Here is a 22,955-nt window from a genome sequence, read left to right as displayed (position 1 = left end):
TGAACAAGATCTGTCTTAGATGAAGGATCCATAATACTGCTTACATTTATAGTGAAATTTCACTTGAAGCATGCTACCTAAATATTTCTGCCAGGCCCGACAAAAATATATATATATGGAAGGTGTCGAAGGGCCTCGCGCCCACATTCCCGAGCCTCATCCATGGCAAAAGCGTTGATATTGATAGCAGCAGCTTTAGACGTTCTTCAACTACGCAAACAACAGTAAAGGGAATAAAGGACATGTCCCATTAACCCCGTATAAAAAACCCGATGTAATAAAAACAGAACACTGACCGAGCGTTTAGATGTCAGTCGAAAAACTTACTTAACTGAATTTAGTTCAACTTCAGCGTGCAGCAGTTTTGCCAGTGACTCTTAGTGACTACAAGCTTCGTATGTCCACGTTGCCGCATTTCAAACGGTTGCACGGAGACTTTTGCATGTGTGCACTGCTTGTAGTGCAGTGCGTGAGCCTTTTAGTGTTTGATTAGCATGTCAGAGAAACACAGAAGACTCACCCAGGTATGTGTGGTGCACCCGTGAGTAAGCAATAGGAACACAAACAGCTCTTTATGACTTGCGCTGCCTGGACGATGGCACAACATTAATGGCGGCGATTGTCACCGTCACCTAGGTTACGGCGCCAGTTGCGAGTGGCCGACGGCTTTACTGCCTGACCAGCTGCGTAATAGCAAAAATATTAGAATTATGAACCCTCGAATGTAGAGAGGAAAATAAAGTGGGTAAAGGCGAAAACGCTGTATAGGCCCGTGTGCTCAGATTTGGGTGCACGTTAAAGAACCCCAGGTGGTCGAAGTTTCCGGAGCCCTCTACGACGACGTCTCTCATAATCACATGGTGGTTTCATTGATTGATATGTGGGGTTTAACGTCTCAAAACCACTGTACGATTATGAGAGACGCCATAGTGGAGGGCTCCGGAAATTTTGACCACCTGGGGTTCTTTAACGTGCACCCAAATCTGAGCACACGGGCCTACGACATTTCCGCCTTCATCAGAAATGCAGCCGCTGCAGCCGGGATTCGATTCCGTGACCTGCGGGCTATGGTGGTTTTGGGATGGTAAATCTCACACACCAATCAATCAATCAATCAATCAATCAATCAATCAATCAATTAATCAAACAAACAATAAAAATTGCGCGCGCGCCTGTGTGTGTGTGTGTGCGTGCGTGTGTGCGTGTGTGCGTGCGTGTGTGCGTGCGTGTGTGCGCGCGCGTGTGTGTGTGTGTGTGTGTGTGTGTGTGTGTTGCACTCTACACGAACCTCTCCTCAAAAAAATGGAATTATTTACAGGGTGATGCTCTGAATTGCTTGAATTTCTTCTATCATCCTTGAATTTCTGCCTCCTATACTCCTGTGTTTTTAAGCAAAGCATCGGCAATTCATCATTGCATTGCATATTCAGAGACATCGCCATCACCATCTTGAATGCACCGCTAGGCGAGTTTGCGAATAATTGCAAAATCTATCACCCAAACTGACTGATGCCATAACATTCACGTTATGGAACATCGACGATGCCCGAAGGGGCAACCATGTTATAATGTTGTTTTGTATTGCCGTCAGCGCACTTTTACTCCGTTGATATCCGACGCTGAGGTGCTAGCTCAAGTTAAGGGTAAAAATACGTTTGACAATCTTTTATTTATTGAAAAAAAAATCATGTGACAATTAGGGAGCCATGTCTTCAGTGGTGTTGCGCAAGGTAGAAACAGACTATCTAAAAGGTCATTCGAAGCAATTCCCGGAGTTTAGCGATGAATAATTTTTTCCAGTTTTTCTACGTTATATCTTGTTTTCTCGATAAATTTCCAGCTGTCAGCAAGTGCTCTGGTTTTCGCCTTCTTGTCTGTTGTGGCTCACTTTTGAGCTCTGCTCTATATATAGCTCGGGTGCGTAAAGGTAACTGTACTCATCACGTTTTTGTCTTGGGCAGCATCACCATTCATTAGCCACTGTGTCATGCTTCCCAAGTGGGACGTAAGGAATCGCATTACGTGAATGCAGATTATTTTATTCCACCGCCCATGAGAACCAGATGGTGACTTCTCTAGCTAACTGACGTCGTTCTGTATATCTAACAGTGACTTATTTCAGTACCTATAAACTTCTGGGAATTCCTGCAACCCCTCAATAAATTCACATCTTCAAGAAACCACTGAAATAACGTTCCTTGAATATCTTTATCAATTCTACCACTTTTTATGGTCCCTCCTGGCTTTAGAAGCAAACAAATTAAGCAGGTTAAAAAAAGTCAAGCACAAATGTTTTTAAAAGGCAGTATGTAACAGTTGGAATCGATCGATCTGCTGTTCATTGTTTGCAACTTTGTTATTAACTGTTGAAAATCAGATACTTTTGATTGGTCAGATAACGTTTAGTCAATCTGAAAGTAGCTTGAGACTCCCTTGTAAAAGAAAAAAGGAACTGCTATGGTCTACCCATATGTTTTAAAACCACATATTCAACTCGACCAAACAGCCAGAGGCGCGAATCGATGGATCACGCAGCACATTATTTGCATATTCTGGCGAAAATGGAAACGGATTTGTTGACAACAGGGACATCTTTTCTTTCTTCCGAAATGACCCTCAGTCTTCAACTGGCGTTGTTCGTGATTCGGTGAAATTTCGCACAGCGCCGCCCATATAGCTGTAAAACTGCCTGACCGCAGGAGCACTTCCAGTCCCGCAAATGTCGGCACCCTCTATGGGTCCTAGGCACGCCACGCAGAGATTCTAGCGTCGTCACACCCCCGCTGACGGGATGAATGTCATTCGTGGAAAGAAAAATAATAGAGACAAGCGGTAGAGGAACAGCCTGTCCTCCTTCGCTGTTAGTCTGCCTGTGCTAGCTAATGGCACAAGTATGTATGCGCCTTAAACCCCTTAAACCGATAACCTTTTTTGGCAGTGTTGCACCGTGCGGGAAAAAATACTTGTGTTATCCCTTCCCAGCACTTTCGCAACAGCTTTTTGTGTAACCAAAGGACTAATATAACTACAGCCAGCATTCAGAAAAAAACACATCTCTATAGCTAAATAGCTCGTTAGAGAAAAATTTTCAGCTTATCGTCATTCAGGACATAGTGTTAGTGAAGACAGGTGGTAATAGGCAAAATGCACTTTAAAATTGGATGCTTCGGTAACTTACTTTCAGTTGTATAATATTCCTCATATAACGTGACGTTGACATCAACAGATTCTTGTAATCCGCCATCACAAGCATCAGAGTGTGATTTAGAGCGTTATTGAGATTCGTACGATAGACGGAATTGTTTACGCGCTATATGGACGCATAAAATGAGCGGCCGGGCGTTGTTCAGTAAGCCCCGTATTCAGACACTATTTTATTTGCAAGGTTTGTTTATCATTGGTCGTTCGCCTTTGATTATAATGCGTCCAGCATCTGAATTGGTTGGAGCTTTTCCCTTGGCAAACAGTAATTGCGCAGCACGTTTCGTGAATGCAAGCATTCGAAGTGCGCAAACGCGGCGTTTTGTCATCGTCTCTGCTGCAGACTGCGTATTCAAGCCCGATGCGTAGCACTAAATTCACGCGGCTGCTCATGTGCATGACCTTGAAGCGCTTTAGCGGGAGTAGTGGCGCTGGTGGGGACCTCTTGCAATATAAACGCGTGAAATATGCGGCAAATATTCAAAAGTACATTTTCACTTTCACTTACAGTAGTTTGTACCTTTTCACGGAACCGTCGTCCTGATTGCTTTTATGTTTTTCTCAACCACGCGAATTGTCCCTCTCCGATTCGTGTTCTTCGAGTTAAGCGCAGTGGATTTTCGTAGCTCCAAAGCACTTCCTCGTTAATCTCGCAGGAGCAGAAGCGCAAGCTGTTTCACTCACCGCTATACGAAAGCGAGATCCACCTGAAGCGACTGTACATTCAGACATGCAAGCGGCTGCCCTCATTCGGCTGCCATGTGTTCCAAGTGAAAGAGCTGCTCCGAGGCAAGACAAAGAAGCGGGTAAGCACCAGTCTGTCCTTTCGTTCTGTGGCTGCCTCCATTGAGAGCATCATGAGCGCGAACTGAGCAGTGCAGCACAGAGTCGGCCGATGTGGGCGCTGTTCATATTCCCAAAGTGTCATAGTGGCACGTTTGCAGTTTGCAGTGCACTTGTGTGATGATGTAATCTACCATGAGTTCCGGCAAAATACGGTTTCCAACCTCAACACTCGGTATATTCGCACGACCTGATTCGCTAAAATGTTCGCGCACTACAGCACTTCTGACGATCGAGGAAAACATGTAATTGTCCGTGCGGTGTGGCTCATGACACGGATGTAACATTGAAGGCTCCCGCGTGAGTTTGTTGAATGCACTGCTTCTTGCGGAAGCATGCCGCTGAATGTTTTTCTTTTTGTTTAGTTTTTTCGGTGGCGTAGTTTTTCAATGCCCGTTCACGCTTGATAGTGAGTGCTGTAAATTGAATTGCGGTCTTGGTCTCAGGTATACTCACTGTATTTACTCATGTCGATTGCGAAAGGCTACAGCTTATAAGCAACACACAGGCCGCACAGATAGTATAGGCGTCGTACGTCAACTCCCCACCGGTAATACTGCACGGCGGCACTGTTTTTGTGGGCATAAACTCGGGGAGCCTATACAAGTAAGATAGCATCTTATTTAAGAAAAACTTGACCGTTTTTTATTGATTTGGGCGTGCTATCAATTGGTAACACCGCCTCGGAAGACGTCGTCATGGTGAGGTAGGAGATTTCTTAGGGACCAAAGCAAGGCACAGTTGCGTCGCGGTACAAATGAATCATTTTCGTGTCCCTACTAGAGTCTTTCACGGGCATACGGGCTAAAATACCGAGCATATACCTCTTATCCCCAAGCAGCTATCGATGAAGAGGGTCCTTTTGTTTGTTTCTGTCCACCTCGCTCGCGGAAAGCACGCCATCGCGACCCTTCAGGTGCGGCAGAGCGGGAGTGCGCACGACCGCGCACGTCAAGAGGTGGAGGTCACGTGCGTGCCGTTCTGAGGCGCGTACCGACGACCTTGGTGGCTTCGCTAATGACGTGTCGAGGAGCCTTTCATCCGCGTCTAATTGTCGCCTCTCCTATCACGCGCCGCCGCTGAGTGCAGCGCGACCGTTCTATAGCTCCCAGGGGGGGTACGCAGGCGCACCGCGTCCTGGGCATCGGCATCGAGCACGTGGTTCTGCTGGACAGCAAGACGCTGGTGCTGGCCAAGTCTCAGCACACCAGCGAGCTGCAGCAGTGGCGCGCCGGCGGAGGTCGCTCGCACGACCGACTGGTGCTCGAGTTCCGCGGCACCAAGTGGTCCTTCGTGGCGGCCCAGTCGCTGCGCTCCATCGGCTCGGTGCTCTGGGAGATCATGCAGGACCTGGACGCACGCTTCCTGGATGAGCATCTCATCACCACGCGTGAAGAGCTCGACAAAGGTGAGCCGCCACAGCAACAGTTTGTGTGCCCTGACATTTACCCGTTTTCCTCGGGGCTCGCACAGTGCTCGGACCGTTGTAAACGACAATTGAGAACGTAGCACAGCCATTAGGACGTTAGCCTTCAGCCTGAAAATCATTCTTTTTCAGAATGTGTGTTGAGTTTTCGGTATTGTGTGACCCCTCCGGACAATACTGAGATGAAGAGCTCTTGTGCAAGGTACACAAGTACACTGTGCTCGAGTACAAATGCTCTTCGTAACCTTCTGATTTCCTTGTTAATACGCCTCTAGTATACTTATGAATGAATATTGGTGCATCACTGGTAACCAAGGTCAGCGTCCATTGCCAATTATATTTCGTCGCCAGAAAAAAATGGTGATGTATGGAGCAGGCCAATGACATGTTGCATACACGGAGCTGCTGAATGCTTAATTTCTTCGAACCACAGCCTAAAGCTTCCCCCCCCCCCTCTCCTCATCCAATGTGACGAGTGGGCACAAGTTTGGGAGTTTGTTCTCCAAAGCTTTGTCCTTTCAGTCCTGACTTTGTGGTGTCGTCTGGTTTCTCAGGGAGAACTATTCGCAATATGGCGATGGTGGAACCTCCACTATATTTGCTGTAAATATTCCTATTTATTAAAATTCTCTGTACCTATTTTTTTAACTCTCACTCTATGTAATCATATCGGGTGATTTCATCTTGCAAGTTTGATCGTGGGTACATGTTTTTCGTCAACTTTTTTTTCTGTTGGCTTGGTTCTCCCATCTGTGGTGACAACAAATTTTTACAATAATCAAGTAACTTGTGAGTTTCAGCGAAGCCTAGATTTTTAATTAGAGAGCCAGCAACGCCACTCGCCCTATTATTCTTTACAACATTTTCTTGGTCTTCCTTGTTACATAAAACAATTCGCTGCTTGCTCTTTCTACAAAAAAATTTACATGTATTGTTCTGAAAGCACCAACCAGGGGCACAATTTTTTTCTTTTTTTACGATTGACTGGTACGTACGGTCACCTTTGACCATACATTTTCTTTGTCGCTATGTACGTTATGGTGAAATCTATTCTCGATGGTAGCAGCCACATTTGTTTAGGGTAGATATGCATAAAACTCTCGTGTATTTAGTTTATTTACACATTAAGAAACTCCATTGTGTCACAATGAGCCCTTTCTGCACAATTATCAGAGGTGCCTCATAATCGTACAGCAGCTTTAGCACGTAAAAGCGTAGACATAATTTAAATATTGTTTCGTGCACATCATTGTTCGGTAAATTACTGCTCAGTAACTAGCTGTTATTCAGCTAAATGCTTTTCATTTCTCGTTATTTTTTTCTGCTTTGGTAGCGAAGCCGACCTGGTTGCCCTTTTGGTCAACGCTGCTACCTTCCTCTATGCACATTCTCTATTTTCACTTTTCTTATGCAGTGCGCACTTATGCAACGGTGACTCTGTGTTTGCGAACCAAGTACTTATCATCGTCTCAATTACTTGCGAGTTTCTACCTGCAGTTAGGACAAGCACGCCCAGAGATACACTAAATCCAGAGAAAGGCGTATGGACAGATGACAAAGCCCAGAAGCAATAAAAAATCTCTCTCATATCCTTTCTCATGCTGATCAACAAAATGTTTTCACGTTTGCGCATATGAAAGGCCTACAAAGACATGAATAACAGTTATGCGTTTCGGTGGCACCCACTAAGCTCGTCGAAATAAGATTCATCGTTTAAAACAACTGTCCTATTCTTATATGTAATAATTCCTGATTTGTCAGCAACGATGTTTCCGACACAACATGACCTGCACAGCTTTCGTGGCTGTTGTTATCTTTTTCGTCATTTTCTGATGGCGAAGACAACCGACAAACCAGGTAGTACCTGAAGAGCACTTAGAATAGTATCCTACTCCTTCGCCCACCGGGCGTACTGTACGCCTTGAATGGCTTTTAAGCACTTGCTAAAACAAAAGTGTCTTTTTCCGCGAAAAGCTTGTGCGAAGCCGATTTAAAGTACCCGGTCCTAATAAATTTTGTATTCGAACTCTCTTAACCTCTCTCTCTCTTTATTTGTTTTTTTTAATATTTGTATAGTACAGCAGTACAATGCATCAAAGCGCATGAAGTGATGTCAGAAAGACAATGGTAGGGAATCCAGACCCTCAAAGAAACGGAAAACGGCTGCCTATATCTGGAGCAGTGATAGGGTATCCCCATACTTGAAGGGTGAGCTCAGTATCGATAGTCAACAGCTCATCGGGTATGTTCGCACGTCATTTCGCGTGAATGACGTAATACAAGGGAAGATAATTTCACACGCACACACACACAAACTTTCGTGAAAAATCGCGTGTGAATATCGTGAGTAGTAGTAGTAATAGACTTTTATTCAGCCAAATTTACAGGCCGAGCATTTCGTGATAAATATAGGCGCTTCTGTTGAGAGGCACGGTTTGCAACGCTGATAAACGTCGTGTGAATCACGTGATCAAAAAAAATTTGTGCGAGTACTGGGAAAGTGAACACTGTGTCGTCCCCGACCCATCTACGGCTGTCATTATGCAAGGAAAGAGCAGGGCCCAGCATTAGATAAATCCCGCATGGACTTATAGCACGGTGAAAATAAAGGGAAATGCAATAGATGTTAACGAGTTCTCGCAACAGCTTTATTTAGACCATAGATCTATCGAAAACGTCAATAGTCCGAAGTCACAATTTACGAAAACGATTAAGAAACTGTGGGTGAAATCACTGATTGTCAATGGCAATAGTGAGCCTCGGTAAAGCGAAATAGCCTGCAATGAGAAGCCTGCCAATGAGAATAAATAAATTGTTCAACTCCATTTTGTATTATCAAAGCGTATCGGTTGCATCTGTTTAGCTCCTGCCCATTTGACGGGGCAGTAATGACATTATAGGCTACCGAACAAGCTTAAGTAAACCACTACCTTTACAAATACCAAACGAGAGTAGAAGAACCAATGCAGGCAGCTTCTCATTGGTCTGCACTGACTCGTTTGCCAACATAGGTCGCTATAGATAGCTTTGCAGGGGTGCAGACAGAAAGTTTTTCTCCATCCTATATCCATCCTATATGACCATTCATCCTAACCATCCTATATGAATGTTAGCGCGTGCGTTGGCGTGTGAGTGTATATGTATATACATACCAACGCACGCACATAGGTGTATATACAGGGTGTCCCACGTAACTTGTGCGAGAGTTCAAAAATTAATATAAAAAGTTTTACCACTGATTACTCCTTCGGAAAGTGCTCGCACGGCTAGCCTAAAATCGCTGAGGATTGATGATCTATTTGTGTCTAAAAGTACCAATGCAAAGGCTACTTGCTGGGCAATTTCCGGTTCTGAGTGATGCAAAAAAATAATTATCGCGTGACCTCATTTTTATATTACGTCATAACGACGTTGCAGATCGCCAAAATTTGTAGCGTCATTACGGCGTGACCATGGCGTTACTATGACGTCATCACACGACACCGTCACTTAGTCAAAGGTGCGCCGATCACGGAGGCTATAGTGCAAAACCACGTTAGGTGAAGAAAGCTCTCAGAGGGTGGCGTGGCAGAATCAGCACATATAGGCTGAGGAACGAAAGACTGCTTTCCCTCTCCCGTCCTCTTGGGCGAATGCGTGAGCGAGCCTGCGAGGTTTTACACTTTCTTAACTGTGCGGCTGCCGATCGTTAATCCGCGCAGGGCGAACAGAGAACTATCATAATCAAGATCCGGCATACGCTATCTTCGTCCTCTTCATCTTCTGCTTCGCTCTCAGAACGTCTGCACCTACTTGTCCGACGTGGGAAGCAAGAACTCTGGTGGGCAAGATGTTCAGTGCAAGGCGAGATAAAGAAATATATTCTTCGCGAACAAAATTTCTTGGCGAGCGTCGAGCTTTCTAAATATACACTAGAGGGAACTCTGGTGCTCTGACACACACGGCCCTTCAGCGAGCACGGGATTGATGAGTAGTACATGGATTTGTCTATGCATCGTACTTCTGGCTCCGCGTGTGTTCGTGTGGCTTTGATCTGTTTTCTCGTGAAACGAAAATCAGCAAATGTTACCTTATTCTTTTAGGCTTACTACCTTATTATTATTACTACCTTATTCTTTTAGGCTTACTACCTTATTAAATATTACTACCTTATTCTTTTAGGCTTACTATTCCATATCTGGACACGAAGTTCGAAACGGTTTGTTCTTTCCTCCGAAACGAAATCGAAACACAGCAATAAACGGAGCCACAAGTACAATTCGCTGCCCGCAAGTACAAATAATAGGCGAATCCGTGTACTACCCATCATTCCCATGGTCGCTGTACGATCACAGCGCCATAGTCTTCTCTAGTTAATTTTTTGGAAACTCTGTGTTGGCGAGGTGGTGTTTCTAAACCGTGTGTTCGCGATCTGAAATCGAGTGTCGTAACCACACAGTTATCTGGTCACGCGAGCAGAGGGTAGCATACGTTTGTGCGTGTAGTGTATAGCATACGGTTGTGCAAAGGGGAGTAAGGTTGAGGATGAGAAACGTGAGTGTGTGGAGGAGGGGAAAAAGGACACTTAGCACAGGAAGAATGAGAAATGGGGAGAGATAAAGGGGAATTGAGAGAGAATAAAAAATAGAGAGAAAAAAGAAGAAAGATAAAGAAAAAAAACGTTAGAAAGGAAGAATTATATAAAGTGGGAAAAAGGAAAATGGAAATAAAAAGAGACAAGAAAGACAGAATAGCAGAAATCGGAGAAAATAAAGAAAGAGAAAAATAAAGTAAAACAAAGAGGCCACTCATCTCTGTATTTCCTTCAATTGACATGGCGTAAAAAAGATCAAAATAAAGATAAGGCAGCTTTGGGCCAATAGGGCGAAGCTGCCTTAATAATATTTTGTTCTATTTTTCTTTTTTACGCCATGTAAATTCCGAAGAGCAAGCGAACATCTCATACGAACGTTATTTATGGCCATTAGATGATGTGGTCGCGTTCTAAAGACCTATTTTTCTGGAATGGTCTTATATCCTCTACCACCCATCAATCTTATCGCCTCACCCCAACACAGGCGGGCGCTGTTTCGTGCATTTAAGCATTAGTGTTCTCAATATTAGCGGAAGGGCTGCCATCATGAATCAATATCTTGCTAATCAAAACACCCGCATGGCTATATTGAACACGCTGGTAAATCACCAACCGATGATCCAGCGGATGTGTCATGCGAATATAGAATTTTATTGGCGTGGTTAGCTTAGGAAAATGGAGAGGAGAGCAAGTTGGTACTGATCCGTCACAGCGTAAATGTTGCGCGAAAAGGACACGGACAAGCGTTTTTGGTGTACGCTTTCTTGTCCGTGTCTTTTTCGCGCTACATTTACGCTGTATTTGCTTGGCAAGCTGATGCACAGTTATTTGTTAAGGGAATGCCGGCCACACCGAAAGAAAACAAAATAAACATAGACAGAAAAGGACAGGAACAGGAGCGATGCAGAATAGCAAGAAGTTTAGTTGCACCAATATAATGTATACCAAATGCGGAACCTTAATCGTTTTTAGTATCCCTTTCTTGTCTCGCTGACAAGATAATATACCAGATTAAGGTATATGTATTGTAAGTTTACAGGATTCATCAGTGATCCCTATAAACGTCCAAGCCTCTATGCATATAGCGAGTTCATGAAGCGGTTCTGTCACAGCGAAAGGACCCCTAACATGCACTCACAACTGGCCAAACGGATGATTAGGTTCCGGTGGAAAGCAAATGAGCTTGAATTATGGTGACAGGTGATAGCACACTTTTCGCGATCTGAGTGCGATTTATATTTTGAAATCGCATTCAAAAGTAACTAATACTGGCCTGTCGCACCCCTGACGCAAGACCCATGAACCACAAATGCGAAGCCCTAATTCCTTTGCTTTGATTTTATTTAAAGAGCACAAAAATAAAGACCGAAGTTTAGAATATGTATGTTACGTTCGTTTTCGCTTGCTTGTATGCGCCTTACGAGGTAAAAGAAACAAAGCACGAACATCGGCACTGCTTTCGTGCATGTCCTCTGCAGGGAAATGGAGGCAATGGCGCATGCGCGTGGCGTTTTCGGAGAAGCTCGATTCCCGAAGAAGCACGCGGGCTTCTGAATGTGATTGCTGCGGCACGCGAAATTATTTACCAATATACATTCTTCACGTGTGCGGCTGGTGGGGGCGATGGTGGTGGTCCGTCGGATCCGTTGCTACCGCGGTCGTCCGCCGAAGCATGTCGCTCTGGCGCTACTTGATATAAAGCCCCTATAGCTTCGGAAAACTACAGCGTCTCAACGGCTCGAAAGCAAATTGCAAGTTCGTGGCGCATTACAGTGGGCGCCACTGTCGCAAGGGAAAGCAAAAAGCAACGCGTCGGACAGGACGTGGTGAGGGGGATGGCAGATGGTGGTATTTTTACGAAGTATAGGGGCTTTAACTTGAAAGGGGTCAAAATTTCGCACTCGCATGTCAGCCGAAATTGGTTCATTTCTCTAACTCGCCCAAGTTGTGAAGCGATGACATATCGAAGCCGTTCAATTATAACCGCACGTGAACTACCATGCGTCAATTGTCGATCACGTGTAATCACGTCGTTTCGTTTTTGAAGGCTTGGCTAAGCTTGACTTGGATAAAGTCGAAAAAATGACCTGTGCACGGCCAAAATTACGTTCATAAGAAGCTGCGGAATAGCGCTGTAACTCTTGTAAAATAATTTTGCACGCTAGAAAGCAGCGGTCACGAGACTCCAGGCTTGAAAAACACAGCGCCTCACGTGTTTGTACTTAGGGCTCCACTTTTCATCACTGTTGGCGTTACACTGGTGTATAATCGCTATTGCAATCGCATCCACTGTTTGCAGCGTGTTTCCTTAAGACTGCGTAATTTCCACAAACAGAATTTTTTTTGGTATAAATGTTCTACGGTGTTTTCCGTGTTACCATTCCGTGATTACAAGGTATGACCAGTAAGCTTCCCGTTGCACTCAAGAAAACGCGTACCATGAATATTTGTTGTGGGTCCTTTTAAAAGCGTGAACAGGTATAGCCGTTAGAAGAATAAGTTGGTCAAAGGGATATTTTTTGTTGTTGTTGTTAGGTGCATATATATATATATATATATATATATATATATATATATATATATATATATATATATATATATATATATATATATATATGTGTGTGTGTGTGTGTGTGTTTGTGTGTGTGTGTGTGTGTGTGTGTGTGTGTGTGTGTAAAGAAATAGGCAGTGACGTTAAAGAAAGCGCAGAAGAAGGTAACTGTTATTTTCAATGGAAATGCATACTATATACAACATAAACATACTATATGCGTGACATTGACTGCTGTGATCACAAGAACACTCCACGTCGGCCACCTTGTCCGTCAGTGGTATTGGCTGGTCGTAACTACCGTAGATGAACTTAGATACCCAAAAAATGCGCAAATGGATGGCAACGGCGGTAATTTTATTGGCAAAGCACCATATGTGTACGTGCCATGGTGGTCTAGAGATTATGGTGCTTGTCTTCTGACCCCGAAAGTCGCGAGATGGAATCAGCAGCCGCACTTTCGATGGACGCGAAAATGCTTGAGGCTCGTGGCCCGTGTATTTAGGTGCACGTTGAGGAACCTCTGAAGGTCGAATTTACCGGAGATTGTCCACGACAGTGTCCTACGTAATTATATCTTGGTATCGGGACGTTAAACCCAACAGTTATCATTAACGTGTACGTGTAACGTGCGAAGCAAGGTAACTTTCATTTCACTTTCACTTGCAAAAGTGCTATTGTTTGAGCTAAACTTATATGTATAACTTACCCTACGCTTTGTTTACTGTTCGTTTTTTATGGCGATATATATATATATATATATATATATATATATATATATATATATATATATATATATATATATATATATATATATATATATATATATATATATATATATATATATATATATATATATATATATATATATATATATATATATATATATATATATAAGAACTTGTTAAGTACTTTTTCAATTATTGACTTGAGGGAAGTTGCGTATCTGAGAAAATAAGCACAATTTAAGGTGTACCCACCTTTTAGAAATCGCGAAAAGTTTCTCGTAATTTTTCATATACTGCATTGAATTATATGCGTGATATACAAACCAACCCCGCCCGGTGCCCAGGAAGTGCAGAGTGTAATGTCAAACCGAAACTTCCCGTTACGAAGTTTGATGGAGGCGAGAAAAGGGGCAAGATTTGGTCAGGAAAACCGGCAGGTCGTCTCAAGTAAACAATTATGCCGCTTAGCGTCAGTGGTGTGGGGCTTTTCTTTCTACCGCGCTATGCACAAAGAAAAAATAGGGGACTTTAAAAAGTTTCGCCTTTAGGACTCGAACGCGATAGCGACATCCTGTTCGTGGGGCGTACTTCAAACAATTCGCGCATGAAGCCTGTTCGGATTTGATATGCACCCATAAACGTGGTGGCCTTAAGAGAATAGACGCACTAGCGTGTGTGCCTTTTGTAGTGGGGTACCAGATTTCAACCATCATGATAATCGCATATTCTGTCGTACGTTGGCAATGAACGATTTACCACGAATTATTACTGCAATATTTCATGTTGTGTTGTGAAGCATATATACAGGACGCGTGTGTTTGAGAAGCATGAAAGCTACTTTCACTGCACTTACAAGCAGGGGAAGTTCTTTTCACCGCTTTCAAAATCAGAGGCGTTTGCCTGACTTCTGATGAAGTATGTTGTGTGTACTTCATTTGTAATGATTTCATGCATTACAGAAAAGAGAAGAGGCTTGGCTGTGTGGTAGAACACTCGCTTGCCGCAAAGACGACCCGGGTTCGATCCCCACTCAGACCCCAACTGTGGTGCGGTCTCCACTTTGCTCCGGCGTTTTTTATCATTTATTCATTTTAATCGCGTCGTTCTGGATTTTTCTACCATGCATAAAATAATCATTTTTCGCTCACAACCAATGACGTCGATGGCGACGCGGACACCGGAATTTCGGTGAAAGGAGCTGCTTAACGCTATCGCGTTAAAACCGCAAATGAACCTATTCCTTTTCTGTTCGGCGTAAAACTCGGGGGCAGCCATTGCAGTGCTTCTTCTTGCGCAGACTTACTGAGAAGTTTTCTGTACTTGTTTATTTTTTTGAATAAAGAACTCAATAAATGCTATAGGTGGTACGCAAAAAAAAAAAAACCGGTCTGCTTGTTTATTTCAGACGACGCGTGCCGTTTTTGTGTTGTTTGTTTAGGCTGTAGTTCGACACGCATTTATTCAAAAATCATCGCTTTGTTATCTGTAGTTGCGGTCTGACGTACCAGAGCTGCCGTGTTTCCAGTGCGCCTAGGCCGGTCATGGCTCACGACAGCCAATTAACAACTGCATTTGTATTTTATTTATTCAATAATGCAGACTCAAGTCCAAGCAGGGTGAAAATACGTGTACAAATATAATTAAAATAATTGCAAAACGAAACAATAAAGGGCGAAGAAGGTTGTCTGGTAGGGTAATTCATTCATCACATGTATTACTAAGACAGTCCCATTCACATATACATAACCTAGTTTAACAGTACAAGTTACACATTCGTGGTCTTCATATTCCATAGCTTCTTGCGTTCGTTTCTTTCTTGGAGCATCTGCATTTTTCGACATCTGTTATTCTTCTTCCTCCTCTTTTTTGTAACTCCTTTTGTGTATGCTGCAGTCGGCTGCTATGCATTTCTTTTATGTTATATGCTCACCCATCCTTGTCTCAAATATTTACCTCGGAAGTATTTTTGGAATAGTAAACTAATTAATCAACATGCCTTCAACAGAAGGCAAATGACCTTCCCCGAAATAAATGTAATTGGGTAAACTGTTGATCAAAACTAATTACACCACTTTGCCAGAGATAGCGCCAATTCTTTTTAATGGTTTCAGCACGGTCAGATTTCGAGCTTGCCTCCGCACGGCGGTGACGGAACCACGAACGCTGCACAACCGAGAGGCGATTCGGTTGCGCAACGAAGGCACTGACCATCCTTAGTTGCTTTGTGCCGAAACGCCTCCATTTTTTTGTCCTGTTTGCTATTCATTTTTCTCTCTTGTTTGGCTGTATATGAGCTTCTTCATATTCTTGTTTTGAGACATTCGCTGCACTCACTAACTTTCATAAGGCTAGATTGAATTGCCCGCGAATCTCGAACGAGCTCGGCCGGAATATTTCGCAATATTCTCCGGAATGTTGCGCAAGATGAACTTTCAGCAAAATGGGCTCGTTCCGCTTTAATTTTAGCACGCTGCAGATGAAGGCGGTGGAGCGCGCATCTGCCTATACTGTACTTGTTCGTTCTCTCTACATTCTTTTTTTTTTTGTTCATTTGGGAAGAGATTCGCTTCCATAAACGAGCTATTTTTTTGAAAACGTCTGCCGCGACCCGGTGTGTTATCATGGCCAGTGTGGGGAGTTCAGCGAACTTGCTGCCAGGTGGAAAACACAACTTGTATTTGTAAAGCGAAATGCCTTGCCATGTAGCAACACTCTGTGCTTGAAAGAAAGAATGAAAGAAAGAAAGAAAGGAAGAGAGAAAGAAAGAAACAAAGAGAGAAGAAAAGAGAGAGAAAGAAAAAAGGAAAGAAAGAAAGAAAAAAGTAAATACCTTATTGACATATCTAAGCACAGATTTTAGACAAATATAAATAAGTGCAATATTCTAGAAACTCTGCACCCGGACGGCCAATTTAGTAACTTTTGCAGGGAAGGGGGCAGCAGTTTTGCACTATAGGGGCCATGCAGTGCATTTTCGTACCTACCTGCCGAAGATTTTATTGCACCGACAAATGGGCTATGCGGTGCATTTCAGTGATTTGTTCGGTCTGTTGTTTTCGCCTGCACAACTTCGCGGTGGTATTTTCACAGCTGGTGGTTACCCGCTGAGGCATTACCAACCTACCTTTCCATATTGTTTTTTTTTTCGACGAGCCAATAGAGACATGCTATTCCACCCAACTACCTATTCAAACGTGCTTTACCGCTTACGTGTATTGCTTTCATATTCGATTAAGGGATAGTGGCAGTCCGCTCGTCGTAAAACGGAAGCAGTATCACGGTGGTCCTAAAGCTTCAATAAAGGCGGACGTGGGTGCTGCAGATGGCCTTTAAGCTTCTGCCGGAGAGAGTGCGACTTTACTATACCCTTAGCATGTAACGATAAACATTTTATCTGTTTAATTTGTTTTGTGTGGATTACATTGTTTATTGCACTGGTTTAGAGAAAGTGAGCGCAAGGACATGTCATTTGTTAAAATCACCTCGTCGTAAACGTAGATATTAACAACGTAGCCTACTGCTCGATTCATTAGCTCTTTGTCTCGGTTAAGTAGGGTGCCTCGATGTGAGCGGGGGCGCGCGCATTGAGGCAACCCGCTTGTTTGTTTGTTTGTTTGTTTGTTGCCTGTGAGCACTGTCCCATACCCATTTTGGGGGATTCGCCAAAAATGCGACATTGTGGCTTTAAGGGTTATTGAAAGAATGGTAGGTGATTTTAAAAGACAAAGAAATGAAATTGCAATAATACCTCATACATTAAGTTTCAACGACAGGTATTATGCTTGTGAGCTTGTATTCCAGACTGCCGTATAAACCTGACTGGAACAAGTTTGAAGAGCTTAGTTGGGTTTTAACTTGTTGAAATGACAAAAAATTTCTTCTTCTTCTTGTTCTGCTGCTGCTGCTTCTGCTTCTTTATCTTTCTTATTTCTTTTCTCTTTTTACATGGTTAGCATGTCAGACCTCAATTCCGCGCCTAGTACTTAAGCGACATTACATGGGGTCCCTGCGTCGGTTTGACCTCAGTTAGCATTGTATTACATCAAGAACGTTCCGGACACATTAAGAACGATTATTGCCCTTTGTCTCTGGTAGTTCGAACTGCACTGAGTGTCCCACTTGGCAGTGACGCTTCATAGCAGCATGCCTCATTATGGCGTAAAAGTAGCGCACAAAGAAAGCCGCGGACAAGAAAGTGAACACCACAAGCGCTACTGGTGCTTTCTTTTCCCCGTTTTTTTTTCATAACTTTTACGCCCTGATAAATCAGTACGAACTCGTTCACCTTTTCATTTTGCTTAACATGCATCTATACACGCGACATGAAATTCATTAAATTGCCACAGGGAATGAAAACTGCATAATTTTGGGCAAACTGCAAGAAGTGCCAAGTAATATATGTTTAAATAAAAATTTAGTATTCGTTTTTTTTTTATTAAAAAAGCACTGTATTGAAAACCAAAGAGTGTATCGTATTGAATGTTGCTGTTTGATGTTGCGCAGAAAACGAATTACTAACACCTCTATTACGTTTGTGGTTTCAACGTGGTAGCGCCAGGCCATTGCCGTTTTTTTTTTATTCTAGTGTTGAAACCAGTATTGAAGGTCAGTATTGAACCAATATTCAAAGGACAAACGTATAGAGAAGACCTGTAAAATAGCCCATCAAGTCGGTAGGAGTACCTGACTAGTATGAAACTAATATATCTATTCAGATATTTCTCCTGAGCTGGTTAGTATGAAACTAACATAGCTATTCAGATATTTTTCATGAGCTGGTAGTAGCTTGTCGAAGAGTGTGCATAAAAAAAGCAGGCAAGCGCTGCACCGTGTGTTTGTGCGAGGTTTGAAAGTAAATAAAAGGAAAAAGCTCCCGAATGTTCTCGCAGACCTCTGCTTTGATTAAGTATCCAATTGGCGAGCGTGTCAAAGTGTGCTTCCTGAATAGTTTACGGGCTCCATAACCGCGGCTTTGGACGCACCGCAAACTTCCGGCATCGTCATGTGTGTGTAGGTGCACGGCCACGGCCTGTTTACGCATGTTATTGCAGTGTCGTGACTGAACACCGTACATCAGGCGTCGCACGCAGTGCCTCCCACGCCTGCATCTATTTAATCAGCTCTGTTCTGCCTACCGACAATGGCAAGGTCCGCGTATTGTACATAATGTATTTGTCACATCGCGCTACGCGTCAACCAGTGGCATTGCAACCGGTTTATGTTATGCTTCCTTTTATATGCGAAGCATTTCTTATCGAACTTCTGCGAGGTTGGCCTTATCTATCTATCTATCTATCTATCTATCTATCTATCTATCTATCTATCTATCTATCTATCTATCTATCTATCTATCTATCTATCTATCTATCTATCTATCTATCTATCTATCTATCTATCTATCTATCTATCTATCTATCTATCTATCTATCTATCTATCTATCTATCTATCTATCTATCTATCTATCTATCTATCTATCTATCTATCTATCTATCTATCTATCTATCTGTCTGTCTGTCTGTCTGTCTGTCTGTCTGTCTGTCTGTCTGTCTGTCTGTCTGTCTGTCTGTCTGTCTGTCTGTCTGTCTGTCTGTCTGTCTGTCCTGTCCTGTCCTGTCCTGTCCTGTCCTGTCCGTCCGTCCGTCCGTCCGTCCCACCACACGCTCACCCGCCTATGACCTTTAGCGTTTCTGGCCGTTTTGATAATGAAATATATACCAAATTCGGTATAGCATAACATGACTCTATGACGAGCATAAATTACTAGTCATAACATGAAAATTATGACATATATGCCATGAATGCCATAATTAGCATGTCATGATCTTGCTGTTCTTGCGGTGGTTTTTGTTCGTATGACATACTGCAAAACTGGTATGGTATGACATGAATGCATGGCGAACATGATGGGCCTTAATGTGGAATGCACGACATGCATGTCATGTAATCATGACTACACGCCACCCTCATGGTGCGCTCGCGGTCGTTTCGCTAGCTTCACTATACCGAATTGGGTTTTGCGTGACACGAATAGACAACGAAAGTAAATGACATGTCCAAACATGATAATCATGATATGCGTGTCATGTATAACATGGCTACATGCTGTGTTTACAGTGCGCTCGCGGCCGTTTCGCTAGCTTCACATATACCACATTTGGTATCACGTGACGCGAATGGACGACGAAGGTAAATGGTGCGTCCAAACATGATAATCATAACATGCGCGTCATGTAAAACATGACTACATGCTAAGCTCACAGCGCGCTGACAGCCGTTTTGCTAGCTTCATATATATAAGTTTAGTATTACGTGACGTCAATAGACGGCGAAAACAAATGCCAGGCGCAAACATGGTAATCATGACATGGTAGTCATGTTTGTCATAATTTACATGCCTACCACAGCCCATGCTGGTGCTGCAAACGCTAGTGGTGCCGTCGTTACGCGACTATAAACGACATACTTGCATCTTAAGTAGACACGTGAGGGCGCATAACAGTAATAATTGTGTTTACTGTGTACTATGTCCCTGCGCCTCGTAACATTGTGCTGATTTTAAAGTGACATATCCACCTTCCTCATTCATGCTTCGCATATCATCGATTCTTACTGTACCTGGGATCTGCCAATTTTTTCCCCCTTTCGGAAATGGCACCGTCATCTATCCGCTTGGCGTATTACGAAACCGTATTATGTACAAGCTGCTGTTGGTGCCTAGTTGTAGCAAGGTTGCGCCAATGCATTTATGCCAAGTAGAGCTTTTTTTTTTCATTTTTGCCTCGATACCTCGATAGTGGAGACGTATAGGGATATCTGCAGCTACACTTTATTTAAAATAGCTCAATATTTTACGCTAAGCATGGAATAAGGGCAGTTATAACATAGCAAGAAAAAATATTTATTGAGCTGTAAGGAGCATGCCATGTACATACCGATACTCCTTCGGCCCCTTTATCACTCATCGGAAGGACAGGATGGCAAAGCGGACGTTGGTTAACCTCTCTGGCTTTCTTTGCATCTCTCTCTCTCTCTCTTTCTCTCTCTCTCTCTCTCTCTCTCTCTCTCTCTCTCTCTCTCTCTCTCTCTCAGTGCCTGCATGTGTGGAATGCCACTTTGACCTCCGTATTCACAAACGCTCCTCGACTCGACTTTCACCCTTCACTCGACAAAGTTGAGCACTGCGCCACCACTCCACTGAAAATGTCGCTGCGCTACTCAAGAATCGCAGAAGATTATCGTTGATATACACTGACCTGCCATGCCTAGAGGCGGCGCTCCTATCGGCTTTCTCAAGTGAAGGTGAAGCGTTGAGTGAAAGGACATTCTAGAATACGGGGGTGAGAACTCTACGATGGTCTAGTGATTATGGTACTTGACGTCTGACCCGAAGATAATGGGATCGCATGCCGGCCACGGCGTCCACATTTTGATGAAGGAGCAACGTTAGAGACCCTTGTACTCAATTTAGGCGCAAGTTAATGAACACCAGATGGTCGAAATTATAGCAGCCCTCCACTATGGCGTTCCTCAATATCATTCTGTTGATCACCTTTGAGATTCACAAATAGCCGCTTGGCCAGTTTATTCAGGCTCTACTATATCTAGTTTGGTCTGATATCTTCTTATACTTGGTTTTAACACCACAATATATGTGCGCTGTTGTCCACCTGTGTCTATCTGGGAATACCTTATTCCTGCGTGACACCCCTGTGTCCATCCTTACCCTTTATGAAGCTGGTCTGCCAATGGCTCAATTCATCTCGGGCTACCTTGTTTACATTGGTAGAGAATTCTCTCTTTCCGTCATGGAGATTCTGCGCCTTTAGTACGACGCTACATACCACACATTGTTGTGTTGGTTCAAGACTTTTGCATAAAAATAGGTCTTAATTTACGCTGGTGCCCGGATAGCGACTTCCATGAAATCGGTTATGAAAGATATCTGTAGTAGTTTCCCTCCTCTTCGAATATTTTATGAAGACTTGAACGATCATCATTCGTTGCGGGCTGCGTAACAACATTGTAGCTTCACGAGGAAAAGAAATCGTTGAGGCTGTGGGTGCAGAGAATCTACGAGTGGCAAAGGACAGAAAAAGTTATATTCAGATGCCCAAACTCTAGCAGTGTCACTGACATTATAATGCATTTAGTGGACCTCATGGTTTCACCGACAAAAACATTTGGGCAGCTTTAGGCCGCCACCACTCCCCCCTATGTACGAACGTTGCTGGATATCAAAAAATGTGAGTGACTGTACTCCCCTGTGAAATGGTGGAACACCTGTCGAGAAGTTCTCGAGGAGTCTATAGGACAGCTATTTAATTACATGCTACGACATCCATAGAACCCCCGGACCATTTTCTTACTTCTGATTTAAGGTTACACAATCACTGTGCCACCCGCAGAAATTCAGAGCGCATATATTATTAAGAAAATTCAGGGGTGGGGTGGGGGGGGGGGGCAGCGGGCTCTAGTGTTAGAAACTGTACTCAATTGCAACAGCGCGTTGATTCGCAGGTATACTAGAAGATTAAGACGAGAACAATGAGTTGAAGTGTGCGTGAGTTTGTCAGATGCTGACTCCCAAGGCTATAGTATATAGGCATTATTATTGGAGGCTTACTGAAAATGCTTTCCCCACAGGGCCTTTTGGACCTATTTCCCTGAAGCTTGAAAAAAAAACAAAAAAAAACTCTCGATACCTTAGTGGAAGGATTTCTGAAGGCAGTATAACCCAGCAGTTCACCAGAATTCATAAATGCTGTGCCACCTTTTTCATATTCTCTGATAGATGCGCCTTTTGCGTTTCGGAAAGTGGAACCAGAGCTTGGGAGCTTGCGACGATGTTGACGACCAGGGTAGGCCACCATCTCATCGGCAATGAGATGCCCATGAACATGCTGAACCCATGGAAACAAGTACGCTTAGCCAATAAAAAAACACGCTGGGACTCCGATAAGCCAACCGCCGCCTTTCGTGTCACCACATTTTTTTTCTAGCCGTATTTGAAAATATTCGCTCTTAATTCTTTCCATCTTTCTCATTCTATTTGCCGAACTAGTTGGCATTTTTATTTTCCTTTTCCTTCATTCAGTGTTCCTGATTTGAAGTTACTGATACTTTTGTGCATGTGCATGAGTCCTCGTTTTTCTTCGCGCTTATCTGTATTCAGAACTTATCACACCCTGCACTGTCTCATTTATTATTTTGCGGTGGGTCCCCAAGGCCCGTCAGCTCGCTGTCCTTCGTTTAACTTCGAGTCTCGGAAGCACCTCTAGTTTCAAGCTCAGAATTACGTTCGCCAACGTTAGCGCTAGTACCGCTAGTTCAAGAATGGTGCGGACTGCTCATTGCAGCCCCATTGAGAATGCAGTAACAATGATGTGTAGGTATAATCATTATAGAATTCCGTTTCGCCTACACCTGCTATAGGAGCATTTTACAATTCCCGCAATATGTACTTTTTCCCGCGCAATATTACCGCACTATTTCAAGGCTTCCATTGTCATTCCACATTTATAACGGTGGACGATGGTGCTTGTTCAGCAGAACTTCATCCAGTTCTCTGTCCTTTTAATTTTTACGCTGTTATCAATAGAAGCTTGTCATTCTGTATACGACCGACGCTACTA

General features: G+C 43.4%; 1 protein-coding gene across 2 annotated transcripts in view; it reads left to right on the top strand.

Moving 5' to 3' along the window:
• LOC119175883 (uncharacterized) overlaps positions 1 to 22,955 on the top strand; it is a 766,025-nt gene that overhangs the window by 658,772 nt on the left and 84,298 nt on the right. For both annotated transcript variants that reach the window (XM_075876430.1, XM_075876431.1), the window contains 2 exons: positions 3,858 to 4,007; positions 5,170 to 5,452. In XM_075876430.1, coding sequence (XP_075732545.1) covers positions 3,858 to 4,007; positions 5,170 to 5,452 — 433 coding nt within the window. The remainder of the gene's footprint in view (positions 1 to 3,857; positions 4,008 to 5,169; positions 5,453 to 22,955) is intronic.

This window comes from Rhipicephalus microplus, chromosome X (genome assembly GCF_043290135.1).
Source record: "Rhipicephalus microplus isolate Deutch F79 chromosome X, USDA_Rmic, whole genome shotgun sequence".
NCBI classification, from domain to species: domain Eukaryota; kingdom Metazoa; phylum Arthropoda; class Arachnida; order Ixodida; family Ixodidae; genus Rhipicephalus; species Rhipicephalus microplus.
Note: the sequence above shows the minus strand (reverse complement) of the source record. Positions and strands in the feature narration are given on the sequence as shown.